Source organism: Perna viridis, chromosome 12 (genome assembly GCF_037379345.1).
Source record: "Perna viridis isolate PV_CMFRI_1.1 ecotype Kerala chromosome 12, ASM3737934v1, whole genome shotgun sequence".
In the NCBI taxonomy this organism is placed as follows: domain Eukaryota; kingdom Metazoa; phylum Mollusca; class Bivalvia; order Mytilida; family Mytilidae; genus Perna; species Perna viridis.
In genome coordinates, this window is record NC_142456.1 from 14,955,338 (window position 1) to 14,971,872 (window position 16,535).

Consider the following 16,535-nt stretch of genomic DNA (forward strand, 5'->3'; position numbering starts at 1 on the left):
TTTCTCCAATGTTGGGAGGACATGTATGTATGGAATAGCTCCAAGATGCACTGATTCTGTACTCAAATCATGTTTCATTATTTCAATAAACAGACCATTTGGCATATGATCGCTGGACTGTTTCCATGAATGGACCTATATACTGTGTTTTATAGACAATAAATTGTTGATACTAAAACATGAATAAAACTGATGTCAAGGAGGTTTGATTTGTAGCAGCTGGAATTATAAACCGACTAATGTTAGTTACAGTAGTAGTTCTCTGATTTTGGATAATAACAGAATGACTTTCAGGCTTAGGGTAAGGATCTGTTTCTTGTGAAGTTTTAATTTTTATATCTGTTATTATCCACGATTGTATTGAAAGAAGGTTGAAATAGAAAATAAAGAACCAAATAATTTGTAAATCATTATAGTAAGGATGGGTTTCCTTATAACCTCTCTCGCATGTCAAGGAATTCTTGTCCCTTTTCTCTAAGTATAGAGAGATGATATCTTCTACTTTAAAATGGAATTCCACATTTTAAAACTCAGATTGTACTATTATGTTCCTGTTTTTATCATATGTGTCATTTTTTGCTTTTTTTTTTTTGGCTCTAAGAACACTTGGAATGCAGGGGTATCTGTTAACTCTTCATTAACTTTCTGTAGTGCGTGTGAATGGTCTATTTGATGGACCTATCTTATTTTATCACAAAACTATTAGGGTCATTGTCTTTAGAATGGGTAAGGAACTTCTTGTTTCCAGAGGCCCCATGTCCCTCCCACATTGACCAATGCAATGATACTACATAAAACCCCCTTTTCCCTTCTATATGCCCCTATGAAACAGTTTAACAGAAACAGTTAAATGGTGTTGTAATACCTGCATTGTTACTATATAGATTTCTTGTAATACCTGCATTGTTACTATATAGATTTCTAATTAATATTTTCAATAGCCTTCAACCAAATCTTTTTTCTTATTAATGTGTAAAATATGGTTAATTCAGTTGAATATAATCCACATAAATAAGGCTTTTGATTCTGAATTCCGGCAAATAGCAGTATCATTAACATATCTATTGTAGTTAGATATTATAAATGCAAGCTATTTGAAGAAGGAAAACATTATTGAAATTTTAAACAGTTTAATGTTATGTTTCATATACCGTTTTATATGGTACACCTTGTCAGTCAAAATCACAGAGTGTGAAGAAATGTACAACTCTAAATCCAGGTATGATTATAAGGTATGGTTAACTCCAGAATTACACCGGGACGGTAACAGTTAAGTTTGACTTCTCAAATCAGCTGTTTATAGTGGACTTAAGCATGGTTGAAATGTCAAAATTGTGAACTCCTAGGAATGAAATTGTAGTAAAGCACTTCATTCATTTGTGTTTTGAGAAATTCATTTGTGGTTATGTGATATGAAATTTCTTGAGTTTGTTGAATCATTAGATTGATATTGATATTAGACAGGAAAATTTATTAGGATTTGAACAAAATTTCTAATGGTTCTGAAAGTAATAAATCTCTGTCAGAAAGGAAAAAATATACACATAGCTGTCGCCACACATTGTTGTAAGGAAAAATATAGAATGCAGATTAATTCTTGTTGATGGAGAGTTGTGTTTTAAATCTATAAACCAAGAAAATTTGATAAAATGAAAATGACGAGTCACCATTATCATCACACTCTGGATCATGGTCATGCTGTAAAGAGACGGCCTCATAAGTCACATGGTAACCCTGTGTACAGGAGGTCATGGCCAATAGCACCTAACTACATTAAGAGCTGGAAGGTAATGAAACTTAAGTTATTGATTAGGGTTATGTGCAAAACTTTGTGCAAGTATAAAATTTTAAATGGAAATTTACTTGTTTCTTTGATGTAATCTTGCTGACTGTGACACAGTTCACATTCTAGGTTAATATTTGAAGCATTTTGATGAAATATAACATAATTGTTGTGTACCTTATGATGTAATACATGGCACAAACTGTGTCAAACTTTAAAGGAGACAATTTTGGTGGCAATTTGGGATGGGATCTCTTAGTGAATTGTCTATCTGTTTAAATTTTGACAGTATCAAAATGAAAAATAGTTATCTTAATTCCTGACTCCATTCTATAAAGTTAGACATGTTTAAGCTAAATTTTAAATGATGTAGAAACCGGCGGAAAAGTGTTTTGGTGTCAATTTTAATACATCTATCTGAGGTTTGGTTTAGACAGCTGTTCTGCATTATATCATGTAGGTATAGACCAACTAGCTAGCTGTGTGAAAAGGAAGTTATGAATTACAGTATATTGGCTCCAATATTATTTAGAATCCCATTCTTTGTGTAGTAGGGTATAGCCTCTTTAAAATATAAATCTGCACATCTTTAAGTATAAAATAAGTTAGAATGTTGATCATGGTAATGAGTAATGTAATGCAGTGAAGCAGCATTTATTCACCATAAAATTCTGCATATTTATTTTTAGGGGTACATCTTTGCATCTACCAGGATGAAAAATATAAGGATATTCCACTCCTATCCTCCAGAAATATAAGGATTCCACTCTTATACTCTGGAATTATAAGGATACTCCACTCCTGTTCACTAGAAATGTTAAGATATTCATCTCCTATCCTCTAGAAATATTAGGATATTCCACTCTTATCTTCCAGAAATATTAGGATATCCCACTCATATCCTCCAGAAATATTAGTATATGAGAGGATATTCCACTCTTATCCCCAAGAAATATCAGGATATTACATTCCTACCCACCAGAAATATACCGTAAGGATATTCCACTCCAGAAATATACTTTGACTGTAATCACTTTGATTACTGGTGTACATAGTTTACATGTACAGGTACATGTATTATTATGAATATTAAGATCCATCATGCAATAATTATAGTGACCTTGTGACTAAGTGTAATGTAGAAATTTCATAAATTACATTCATCAGGAGTTGAGGTCTTTAATTCGTTTCTTTTCAAAGATTTAAAATGCCTCCTCAATCTTAATTAAGAGATGTGGGTCTGGTTTCATAAAATATCTGAAATGAAGATTTTCCTCAAAACCTTCCTCAATTTAAATTTTGACAAATCAGACCACTCTAAATTGAAGATTTGAGGAAAAACACAGGTCTTCAGGAAATTCTCAACTTGAGATTTTTTTATGAAACCCAGGCCTGGTTGGTTAAGAAAGGTATCTTTGATTTCACAGCTTTGGAATTATCGAATCAATGAAAACTCAGGACAGATATTTCTATACCACACTAATTGATGGAAACCAATCGAATGCAATTTTGAAACGTAATTAGTTCACTGGTAGTCAGGTTTGTGGATGTTCAGAGTATATTCATTTGAATATAACGTAAACTGACTATTGTTCGGTTGTTCTCTCAACTTACAATAACACCTAGTTTGTGTTGGTCTGTATAAAAAAAAAAATAACACTGGAAAGCTTCACAAGGGCAGAAATAGAAATTATACAAAGGAAGTTCCTGGTTTTTACTTGCTAATTTTTCACAAAATTTTGCATTTAATTAGCAATATTTTTCCAACAATAGGGGTTCCTACCCCATAACTCCTTCCCTTTTTCTGGGTCAACCATTGGTTTTAGACAGAACCAATTTTACCATATTTTAGCTCATGTGAGACAGACCTTGGAAATCAGTGTTGATAGACTCCTAGTCTGGATTTAAAAGGTGTGAGTTATGGCCCCTGTAATATAATATATCACAACCCTGACAAATAAAACATATCACTGCTGTTATTAACCTGCTCACAATACCTGTTTTATTACACAGACAAACATTAATGGCAAATTATTTTGACCTGAATATGGTGTATAAGATTAATATCCCTGGTTGATTACATGTCCCTTTTTGTCCTAGTATTAAATTTTACTGTCTTAACCCATAAATGTGTATTTTGTACTGAACTGGGCATCATCATTCTTTGGGACTTTTATATTGCCCTTTTACTGTTAAATATGCATTACATGATTATTAATTTACACTTAATGTACATATTTATAGCATGCCCAGGTATGACTAAATAATTATGTCAGTAATATTTTGGTACATGCACATGCATGGTCTGCTGGTACATAACTTAGAAAGATGACCCAAAAAGGATTAACTACTTGTTTGGTCTTTTTGTTTTGAACTCAAAATACTCCCAAAGAACTTTTATGTTCTTGTACACTTCTGGGCCTCCCTGTTCCGTGTATAATGCATGTATGTTTGACTATTTGTAAAGACCACATTGATACTCAAAATGTATACTTCACATGACTATACATTGAAGTACTTTGAATTTTTGCAATATTTATGTTTTTGTTTTTTGTTTTTAATATAGAAGCCCATCTTTTACTGAAGTCAATGTATAGATTCACAGAATGTATAGAATCTAGTACAATACTGATTATGACCTCCAGAGCTGTTTGTGTTTTGCTCATAGCAGACTTCAGATATAAAAAATCAGTCAATTTAATCTAAAAAAGTTAAAGACATGTAAAATTTGCCTTTGAGGGGGAATGTAGTGTAATCAAGCATACAAATGATACTGATCAGGGATATAGGATCAAGGGCAGGTGGACTCTTTGATCACCAATGAATGCTACATGTTGTTTTCAATTAAGCACGCATTCTTTGCTCATATTGTTACTTGATTTGTGGTTAAGGAATTTAGAATACTAAAAAATCTGATTGGTTGGCACAATTAAAAAACAAACAATGCTTATTAACTTCAGTCTTTTTAAGAATCAGGCAGTGGGTGAAATATGGTATTAAACAATACATCATTTTGATAGTGTAATTTGACTATTTGCACCATCAGAATCTAGGAAAAAATTTTCCATATCATGTTGGTGTATCGATTTATAATTTCATTGAAATGCACTGAAAATGAACATGTCAAAAACCTAATTTTTCTAACATTCTATTGAAAAATTTTTGAGCAAAGCCAGTGATGCAGATATCAAATAATGGTCTTTTCAAATAAAGAAAGTATCCTTGAGTGATAATACATTTTCAGATCAGTGGGGTTTTGACATGCGTGTTTCTGATTTCTTCCCGTTTTGCCTGATTCTTACAAACACTTACACTTAAAGGGCTTTGGCAGAGAAATGGATAATTTGTATACATAGTAGTAATCTTAGTACATTTAAGAAGTACAAAAACCATGGTATTTGCAGTACATGTATAGGTCACCGTTAAAACTACATCATCAAATTGAACTGGATTTCATTGAGTTTATTTACATGTCTCTTCTTAATTATATATGGTATGCAGTTAATTTTGTTGTTGTTTTTTTTCTCCTAACTGAAACAGTAACCTTCCTAGCTGCTTTAGTTTAGGAGGGAACTTTTAAAAATTAAGATATTGCCTTGACCAATGCCTTTATGATCAAGATAAGGAAGGTGAGTTATTTTACCAAAACGAATGTTAAGTTTCTGCCTTGTCAGGTATATAGGCTAAAAACCACTAATTCCACTTTCCATAGGCTTCTATGCTAATTTCACAATATTCAATGGCTTCTCTGGACTTTACCTTAACTTTAACCTGCAGAGGACTATATATCAGCATGATTCTACATATGTCAGCTCACAATCCTCAGAATGGCATGTAGGGTTAGCAGACTTGCAGTGCAGTACTGGTCACCGGGAGTGAAGGGTCTATAAATAGCATGAGAAATCCCAGTGTTTTCACAAGATAGGGGTATATTTAAAAATCATTATGGAGATTAGGCTTCACATCACAAGAAGCAAAATGCACCTATAAAATGTACAGAAATGTTTTTCCTTTCAGAAACTGTTTAAATTTTTTAAATAAGATGAGAACTTTTTTCACAGCACTATGAGGAACAGGGGTAATTTTTGCGTAGGACTATTTTTGCGTACGTTCCGAATGCTCATTGGTTGAATTGGTGGTCTGTAACCTATTAGTCAAAATATAGATTTTGCCAAGCTGTTGTCAACATATATAGGTATAATTCAGATATTTACATATTTTGAATGGTAATTTTTAAGACATAATAATACGTACAGAATTTTTAATACCGTTGGTAAAATTATACAGCCAATAAAATCATAGACCTATTTTTTTATGTTATTTTACTGTAATTAAGAGATGCTGTTTCACAATTAATTCACTTAATAAGTACAGGGAGGGAATTATTCAGGATTACTTGAAAAATAAAACATGATATGTTAATTTCATATATTACCGAAACAGTAAAACCTACGTAAACCATACACCTATGAGATTGAAGGGTTTGCTTCAGTTAAGTGTTTTGATTATATTCAGTTTACAAAGGATCAAAATCTTGAATACTAAATATATTATGATAATGGACTTAAGATAAAATGTTACATTTGTGGTTCAGTTTGTTTTATTCAGGGTTCTGTTGAGCCAGGTTTCACTATATATATATATATATATATATACTTTCTGTTACATAATCTCAAGTTTTAGTCCAAGTATCAAAAGGAGATTATTATGCAGTTGGAGACTTCATATCATCTTGTACCAGTGTTATTCTTTAAGTCATGTTTGAATAATCAATGAGTGGAACTTTGATGGCTTTCACAAGTAGTTTGATTCTGAACTTACAATCCTATGTCTGTTGGGATTGACATTGACTTTCAAGTGCATGGTACTACTTGGTTTATTTTGTTTACCCAGGGTCAAAGTTCATATGTCTTCCCTAATTTTCAGATTATAAACTTTCAATTTTTTTTGGCGACATTAACCATTTTGTACTAGGGTTCTGCTTTTGTTCTTTGTATTAGTTTTTCTGCTTATCCTGGGTCAAAGTTCTCACACCTTTCTCGGTTAAGCTTAACAGTAAATATATACCAAATTAGTACTACACTGTATTTGTTACAGATGTCTGCTGATTTTCTTGCATGAACTGTTCGTGTGTTCAGGTCAAAGATCTTATTCCTTTCTTAAAATGTATAAAGATACCAAGAACAAAATTTGAGGGCACTAATAGGCACATGCATGCACACAGGTTTTATACATACTGGTTATGTCAGTACTCATGGAATCCAGAGATTTAAAAAATAATTGTATAGGTGACAGTTTGTTCATTGTATCAGTGACTATCATGTTGATGATTTTTCATGATGTTTAAATCTAATATGTAATAAAAAAATTTCTATGGCATGCATATGTTGCCATAAACTAGTGATGAAATAACTTCAGTACATTTGCATAAAATAAGTAATAAATATGGTATGATTAATGAGTTAGTTTTTAAATATATGGAAATATGTTGATAGAAAAAAAAAAAAAAATAGAAAATGATATAGTGTTTTTAAAAATATACATTCCTTCCCCATTTACGATTAGAAATATAGGGTAGCTCATACAACCCTCGTAATCTGTTTTTACTTTTTCAGTAATGGGCAAGAATATATCACTGAAATTAATCCTAATACAGTTATGGGGCAAGAATATATCACTGAAATTAATCCTAATACAGTTATGGGGCAAGAATATATCACTGAAATTAATCCATATACAGTTGTGTAGTTTGTGTTTTCTAATTTTCAAATGATTTTCACACTGTTTGACCAGATAACTAGAATTTCAGCCATGACACAAATACCAAATGATGCTGACGATTTCATTTTGAAAGATTAAGAGAAACAGAGTGTACATCTTTAACTCATCAGTTTCGAAATTTCTCATGCTGCTAACGTTGTAGATTTTATATATATATATATATATATATGGCCATTATTCTACATGTATTTGCTTATTTTACATACAAAGACTATGTACAGATTAAAACCATTCATATCACGATTCTTAATCTGATCAAGATCTAAATTTCCTGCTCACTTACTCACTCAATGAATTTATTTTTATTCCAAAATCTACCCCTTCTTTTTTTTCTGATTGTCTCTTTGTTAGTGCAAACCTTAGATAATTTTAGGACTTTTTCTCAGAAGAAATTGCTACGAATGTACAAAGTGATCGAAAACTGACGTAATTCAACTTCTCATTTTATTATATTGTTGTTTTGGGTCTTGGGTATCATTAATAAATTATACATCTCTTAGTTCTTGGTATAATATAACACCTCTTTAGTAGGACACTTGTAGTCTATGAAACTTGTTAAAATGATTGAGGAAATAATTCTGTATCTTCAATTGGTCTTTAAGGACACATTATTTGACCCTTGTTTTGGTAGCTGTTCTGTAACTTTATTGTTTTTGTTGTAAGTTAAAGTAATATGTCATTCTTAGTCATTGATAATTTCTAACATTGTTTATGAGCAGGTGATATTCTTGTCCACCTTAAAATAAAACCTACAATTATCTTTAAGTTTTAGGTTAAAAAGTGGGCCAACTTACCACAACATGACTTGCCCTTTTGTAATGTGTTCTAAATAAAGTAAATTTGTGACACATTAAGTGTGGGTGGTCGATCAAATTATTTCAATCTTTTGTATTTAAAATTTGACAAACAAAAAGGTTTTACTTTTAACTGCATTATGTTGACTTTTCATTGATATTCTTTATTTAAAACATAAAGCCTTCTTTGTCATGTTATGATGACATGATGTTGAGAAAATTAAGGAACCATAACTCTAGCATAGATTTTCTTTTACACAGGCAAATATTTTTCATGTGACATTCATGTGAAATTCACATGAAATTAACATGATTTTCATGTGAAATTCACTAAACACAAATTTCATGTGAACATTTTGTGTGAATTTCATGTGAAGGCTCCATTCACCCGAATTTCACTTGAACTCTGTCACTTAGTTTATTTGCTCAATTCATGTGAAAATTGTGTGAAATTCATGTGAAAATCATGTGAAATAATTTTGCCTGTGTAGTAAATTGATTATACACCAAAATTTGATAGTTCAACAATAACTTCAGGTTTCAATACTCCAAATTACAATAGATCAATACTGCAAATTACAATAGATCCATACTCCAAATTACAATAGATCCATACTCCAAATTACAATAGATCCATACTCCAAATTACAATAGATCCATGCTCCAAATTACTATATTATAACAAGAATAATTAAACTTGTTTAATTCTCCTATTTCAAAAGTTAATTTCTAAGGAATTGTTTTAAATAATCAAACAATAGAAAATAACCTGTATGCTCTTTAATGTATTATGGTTCAATGGGTCCATATCTTTTTTTTTTAGAACTAAGTAATTTGAGATAGATAATATCAGTTAAGATCTCCATGTTCTTCAGAGTTCAGATAGGTATATTATGGATATATGTTACAATGAACTTAAAAACTGTATGTATCACCTTACTTAATTATAAGCAAGAATTCCTTATGTAGTGCCAAATCATCTAAATAGGTAGAGGAGTCCAAATTATTGTAATTTTATACTGCAACTAATGTATATGAGTAACTGACTGAAGATAACTTTCTGTTGTGACATCACAAACAATACATTATTTTTTAAGTTGCCAGGATGTTCTCCGCTTCAAATACAAAACGTTTTTCTTGCTTAAAAGGTCCTTTTTTCTGTTCAAAGTTTTGTTGCAGCTATAAACCCGGGGTTCTAAGCCTCATCAGTATATCAGTTTTATGTCAAGTCAGTGTACTGTTGTTGTCTATATACTTTGTTCCCACTTAGTCTGAGTGATTACACAAATATCATCAATATAAATGTATATGAAATATATCTCAGACTTGTTTTTTTATAAGCTTTATGGCAGTGAACTCTATTTTTGTGTTTCAAATTTGAATATGTTGGCTCTGTTTGTCTTCATATAGTCATCTGCAAAAAAATTACAATAAAATAATATCATATTATAATCAGTCAATCAGTGCAGTCTAATAAGAACAAATATGAATAGTTCAATTTTGAATTCCCACAGGAAATTTCCTGTTATATATTGATTATTGTCGGTAACCGACATTCAATAACCACAGAGGAAGCCAGTTCACCAGTCTGTATATGGTACCTATATATCTGACATCCTGACCACAATGGAAACCAAAATACAGGACAGATGCTCTTTTTTGTATGAATGCCATGTTGTCTGAATTTAAGTTTAATTAAAACAAGGACATTAAAGGTTTTGTTAATCACTGTTTGTTAATAACTAATTTTCTTTTCAAATTATGAACTACATATGGGGGAATTTTTTGTTTTTAACTTCGAGCAGTTTGTGGTCACTTTTTGTGTGGTATATGGAAAATGCCAGTGTTTCTGAATGAACTTATGTACATACTTGACAATTTTAGATATTTTTATAATGTAAATATTGTTATGAAACAAATGCTACTGAATTTATTTGTTATTGCATTGATTTAAACTTGCAAAATATAAGTTTTTTTTAAACATTTTCAGTATTGCAAAATTTGTGCAAATCATATTTATGTCCGGATAAAACTTTTGTCAAATATCTGAATTGTTAGTACAGATGATACAACACTAAGTTATCGCTCAGTTTTTGTAATTTTACTTATGGCTTGTTGTTTAAAGTTACTCAGAATGATTATAAGTGATAAAATATTTCTATTGAAATAGTTATCAGAGCTGTTTTGACATTCTGATCCATTCATTAATCCTGGTCTTATCTGTGTCCATACAAAATGATACCAGCACACCTGCGCTCCAGGATCCGGCCATTCAAATTCTTAGGCTAATTCTAAAAGTCTATCAGAAGTAGTAGGACTATTTTTATTGGATGTTTTGGCTTAAGATTCCAGGATATCCTATGACGACTTTTGTGATATTGATCCTTGGATAAAAATAGCGGAGTGATGCAGTTACGATTAGGGGGAGGAATAATAACAGTTAAAATACTATATTGTTGGTTGGTTGATTTTGTTAATTTGATAAAGCTATCGTAAATTTTAAGGATATTAGAATGTTTACGTAAACTGCCATCAGGGGGCTGGAGAATGTGACGTAAGGAGTAAATATTGGATTGTTAATTAGGGGGAATGGATTAAAAAATAATGAAAATTAATTAAATAATACTGGTCTAATAGTTGTTATATTGAAACGTATTCGTAAGAAGATATACTTAATATAAATTTAAGTCAATCATTTCTCTGATTTTTAGTGTTATATTCATAACATTACTTACATTTGTTTGAGACACCAGAGGGATAACTACAATACAAATCTACAAATGTAATTTATCAAGTAGAATTGTGAAAACTTGAAAATTAATATTTATGTATTGAAGACCACAGATTTTGACGTCAGCAACATTCTGAAACAGCAGCTTGTGTTGTATTGGTATTTGGACCTTATAAGGTTAACGACAATACGATGTGATACAGATCTAATATTTGATTTTTAACAGTATGTAACACTGTGGTCTATTTCAATTTAAAGATTAATTTCTGTTTGTAAAACGAAGGTACAGATGACGACATATTGTCAAAGCTGTGTTGTATGTCATAACGGCATGCATACCTAACACCTAGGAAGATATTTGTAACAAGTTTCATAATGACCGGATGAGTAAACTTGTTTAGGAAAGGTCTTAACTGTGTGCTATATTTCTTAACTACTGTTGGACGATAAGAATAAATAAAAGTGACAAGTGAATAAATTTGTGGTTTTGTGGGAGTTAACCATTTAAATATATATGAAAATAGTATTATCATTTTAACCACAATGATAATATATATTGGAAATATCCTACACAACATGATCATATAGATTAAACATATTTTAAATACCGCTTTACATTTTTTGGTATGGAATTTAATTATTAGGTTGAGTTTTGTATGAACAGAAGTTGATATTTTTGTTGTGCACACTAGCTGTTAAAGTCATTTTTATGAGGAAAGAAAACATATGCATTTTGTGACATAGGTGTTGTATTCATAGTCTTGGATGGTTTAAAAGGCAGATTTTTATACCGGATGCAAAAAAGTTCATTTACTTTGTCTATGCATGCTATTATCCTGAATACATTTCAACAACTTGACAAATTCGTGGAAGATAAATCAGTATTCGTTATGAAGGAATAATTGGCTAATGGCCTGTATTAGTGTCTGTTATCAAATATTTCTAAGAACTATTAAATTGTGTGGAATTAATTTGAATAGTATACTAGCATGTACACAGAAGTTAAACTTGCCTCGCTTTTCAGCATGAAATATTGGAAGGTAAGGTCATTCTAAAAAAAGGGGGGGGGAATGTTTTTGAGTTTTCTTCATTGTAGTAGGTCCTTTATATTGATACTAGAAATTTTAAGGATATAAAAAACAAAATTTTAAGTCATAAGTAGGGCAGTTTTTAATCAAAATGAAGATTAAAATTGCATGGGCAAAATTACAAAAAAAAAAAAACAAAAACAGGCCTCAACAAAATTATTATAACAATTCTTTGTCAATTTCTGTATCTCTCCATCCATTCACAAGCATTATTAGGTTTAAATGACCCAAGAGTAACCCTCCATTATAGAACACTGTCAATAACAAAATATGAAATTAAATTGGTAGGATGGCCATGAAATTTGGTATAAAGCTTAACATAAAAAGATAAATGAAACTTGAGGTGAATGGTTTGCAATAATTTGAGGACAATGAAATATATCAATGTTCTTTTGCAAAGGATTATGTTAATATTGTCCTAAAACAGATTATATTATGATACACGACCTTTCTTTGACCCTGAGAAGGATTTTTTTTTATTGTACTAAACATGTAATGACTGATTATGCTGAAACAGCTGAAGTTGATGACTCAAGCATATGCAAAATAAAAAAGTAATAAAAAAATCCTAGAAATATCAAAGTTTTTAAAACTTGATTTAAATCAATTTGATTTTAAATTTTTGAAGTAACTTAATTATTTAATTCCAATGACAATTGAGTAAAAGTTCAGTAAGACTATGTTTAAAAAAAGATTAAGTTTTTCTTTAACCCTCTCTATTATGTTAGTAAAAACAAGATAATGTAGGTATATATCTATGGGTTATGTCAGTTAATACCCTACATGGTAGTAAGAAAATAACATTCTAGTCAAGCAAAGAAAAAAAAATAGCTATAAAAAAAGTAGGGTGGGTAGATGGGCTTTGACTGGTTTGTTTTTGATACACATTCAAACTTTAATAGTCCTTGTCAAAAAATGTTAAAAGTCTTTAGGGACAAAAAAATTAGGGTCTGCAGGGTTAGAGGAAACAGGTATTTTTTTAAGGCCTCGTCTATCGAGGACAGTGAATAAACTGCACTCAAAGGTGGAGTAGTGCTAGGTGTCTGCTATCTTGTTTGACTTGAATTTTTTGGTTGAAGGCAAACTTTTGAAAAAATCAAACGAAAACCTCTGATTAAACTCTTGATTTCTCGTTTATTTTTCAGGACCGTGAGAAGCAGGACCAGTTAAATGACCTCCTCAATAACTATAGCGCTAACGGAATACCTCCGATGCCAGATCTTCTTACCCTTGGTCAGCCAGAGTCAAGTGTATCTGTTTTCGATATAGAGCCACATTGGAGTTCTATTGTAGAAAATGCTTCAGTAAGTTGTAAAATGCACTGAATGTAGAGTGTACTTAAGTAGCACTCCAGATAAGAATCATGCAAAATGTGATTCATTGCTGAAATACATATTTTTATTTTTGATATTTTGTTTCAAATATTATTGTTAACAGGAATTATCATGTGGCTATTCATATAACCCTTGTTCTTAGGAGATAAAAATTATATAGAATGTACTGTAGAATTCAAATTAAAGGGAAATAACTGTAGATGACACTAAAATAGAAACTGTGGGATTTTCAATGTTGATTTTCTCCTAGAAGCAGACAGATTGAAAAGAATAATTATACATTTCATCATATAGACCTATAAAGCAAATTAATAACAAAAATGAAAATGTGTAGCCTTTTTTTTTGGAGTGTATCACATTTTACTGACTTTGCATGATTCTTACAAAGACAGCTACTTAAAGTTTGAAAAAAATTATCACTTATTAATTTAAAAATACATTGTATTGTTATTGATATGATTCTTCTTTGATGAATTGTAATGTGAATAAAGGATGAAAACCTGACTTTAAAAAATATCAACATACACACTTTAGAAATTGAATAGAAAAAAAATTGACATTAATACACATTAACCTTCCTGTTAGAGATTTCAACTGTGATTTACAAGGTCATTTCTGAAATCTGAGATTTGATTAGGTTTTTGGTGTCCGTGTGACCTGCATTTTGTAACAATTGTCATTTGTATCTTTTCTATGGAGCATTGGATTAGATTTCTTCCTGATTTGTTATTAAAGGATAACTTAGGCTGGAACATCTTCAGCTGAATTACATATAAATCAGTACTAGTAAAATTCTTATAATTCAGTAAATGTATTCATTCACAAAAAAGTCATAATTCAAAATGGTGGGAACAGACCACTTGACATCTCCTGTATTATTTAGCCACCTTTTAAAAAGGTTAAGCATATATTTTTCTCCTTCACAACCAACAAATAATAAAAATGCAGATCTTGGCCCCAATCTTCTATAAAGTGCACAGTGGATCATTTTATATCCATTTAGAGCAGACATTACCATAAGTCGACATTTCCTCACTGAACATTGGAGCAGTAATCCTATAGAATATACTTAGTTCAGTCAAGGGGAAGTTTTACGTTTACAGTACTGATGTAAACAAATTGGGGAAGTGGGTGGGGTGTTACTGTTGCTCATTTTCATTAATATACTCTTTTCATGTTATGTTAAATGAAGAAAAATCTTTTGATAAAAAACTCGACAGAAAACAGTTTATTTACTTTAGATTAGGAATTTATAAATTGTCAATATATATAGAAGTGATCATGCATTAGTTTGATAAACTAGAATTAAGTGTTGTTTTTTTTTTCAATACAATGGCTAGGTATATTTGTTTAATTATTTAGGTTGAATTTAATCATTTAATCTAATTTTAAAGTTTTTCATGATGTAATTAAAACTACAATTTGTGTAATAAGATTATGAATTTTTACTTAACCCCATTAGGGTTTAAAAGTTCATGTCATTTACAGAAAAAATATTTTGCCAACTTTCATATTCAATAATTTTAATGCCACAGTTTTAGTACTACCACCATATTTTGGTGAAGACTAATACAAGATATTAGCTCCTATGATTATTTAAATAGTCAGTAGATTTTATTGGAGGTTGAGGTGATATAGTTTGAAATCCAAACTGGTCAGCAGTCTTGTTTACAGATATACCCAGTGAATGGGATACAATAGGCTATGTTTTGGGAAAGACGTCAACCTGACATTTAAGTGCAAGGAGATTGACACTGCCATATCTTGCGCCCTATCCAAAAAGAAAGTAAATGTTATCGACCTTTAAACAAATTATCAGTAAGTGGTAGCAAGGCCCTAATATTTACCCAACTTTAATTATAATAAAGGTGTTTTATCAGGCTTGTTTGTATTGGTTTTCCTTCAACATAGTGAAACTTCCTATTTTAAGTAGCAGTCTTTGTAAGAATCATGCAAAATCTGAAAAATGTGATCCATCCCAAAAAAAGACTACATTTTTTTATTTTTATAATTAAGTTGTTTTATGGGCCTATTTTGTGAAATGTGTAATTATTCATTCATGTCTGCCTGCTCTTAGGAGATAATCAACATCGAAAATACAATAGTGTCATTTACAGAGTTATCTCCCTTAATTTTGAAATCTACAGTGCATTCTATATAATTTTTATCTCCTATAAACAGGGGTTATATGAAAAACCACATGTAACTTTAAGTTTACTATGACATTTCAAACAATATATCAAAAATAAAAATATGTAGGCCTTCCAACCATGAATCACATTATGCATGATTCTTATGTGGAGTGCTACTTAATTCCTGGACTAGAAAAACCTGTTTATCTTTAAGAAATGTTGATGATTCATTTGTATACAAGTATACTACAATAATTTACCTGTAAAGCAACAGGTGAGACCAATGTTGCTGTATACCTGGTGTAGGCTTTCATTAAATATGTTTGGTTGAACCCAATGATAGTGGGTGGCTACTATTTATGAAATAAACCCAGTATTCATCCTGCTTTATGATGTGCAAACTATCATATTTAAAGTGCAGTAAACATGTAATACCGTCTGGTTTACATAATGCACTGTCAGTTTATAGTCCTGTGGTTTGGTCTGAATCTATTGGTCCGTTACAGGTTTTAAAGAGAGAGTATTGTTATAAAGGAGCTACAGAACAATTTTCTATTCAGACACATGCAATAAATGCAAATTTTATGATAATATTGATAAAATAGGATGTCATAAATGGCTTTTAAGCACATGTATACTACATGTGACTGCTACTTGAATTGTGTAGGGATTGTCTGAGGTTGCTCCAGTTCTTTTTGGGTACATGTATAGAAAATTTCTTGTCTTACTGAGTACAGGTATAGAAATTTCTTGTTTTTTGGGGTACACATATAGAACATTTCTTGGTTTGTTTGTTTTTTTTGTTTTGCTAGATGTAACATGTATTGAAAATATCTCGTCTTTATGGGTATATGTATAGAAAGGTATCACTTTATAAGAAGTATTATAATGT

General features: G+C 30.8%; 1 protein-coding gene across 10 annotated transcripts in view; it reads left to right on the plus strand.

The window, feature by feature from the left end:
* Nucleotides 1-16,535, plus strand: part of LOC148601337 (pleckstrin homology domain-containing family G member 5-like) — a 117,940-nt gene that overhangs the window by 92,422 nt on the left and 8,983 nt on the right. For all 10 annotated transcript variants that reach the window (XM_088555335.1, XM_088555336.1, XM_088555340.1 and 7 more), the window contains one exon: nt 13,323-13,481. In XM_088555335.1, coding sequence (XP_088411461.1) covers nt 13,323-13,481 — 159 coding nt within the window. The remainder of the gene's footprint in view (nt 1-13,322; nt 13,482-16,535) is intronic.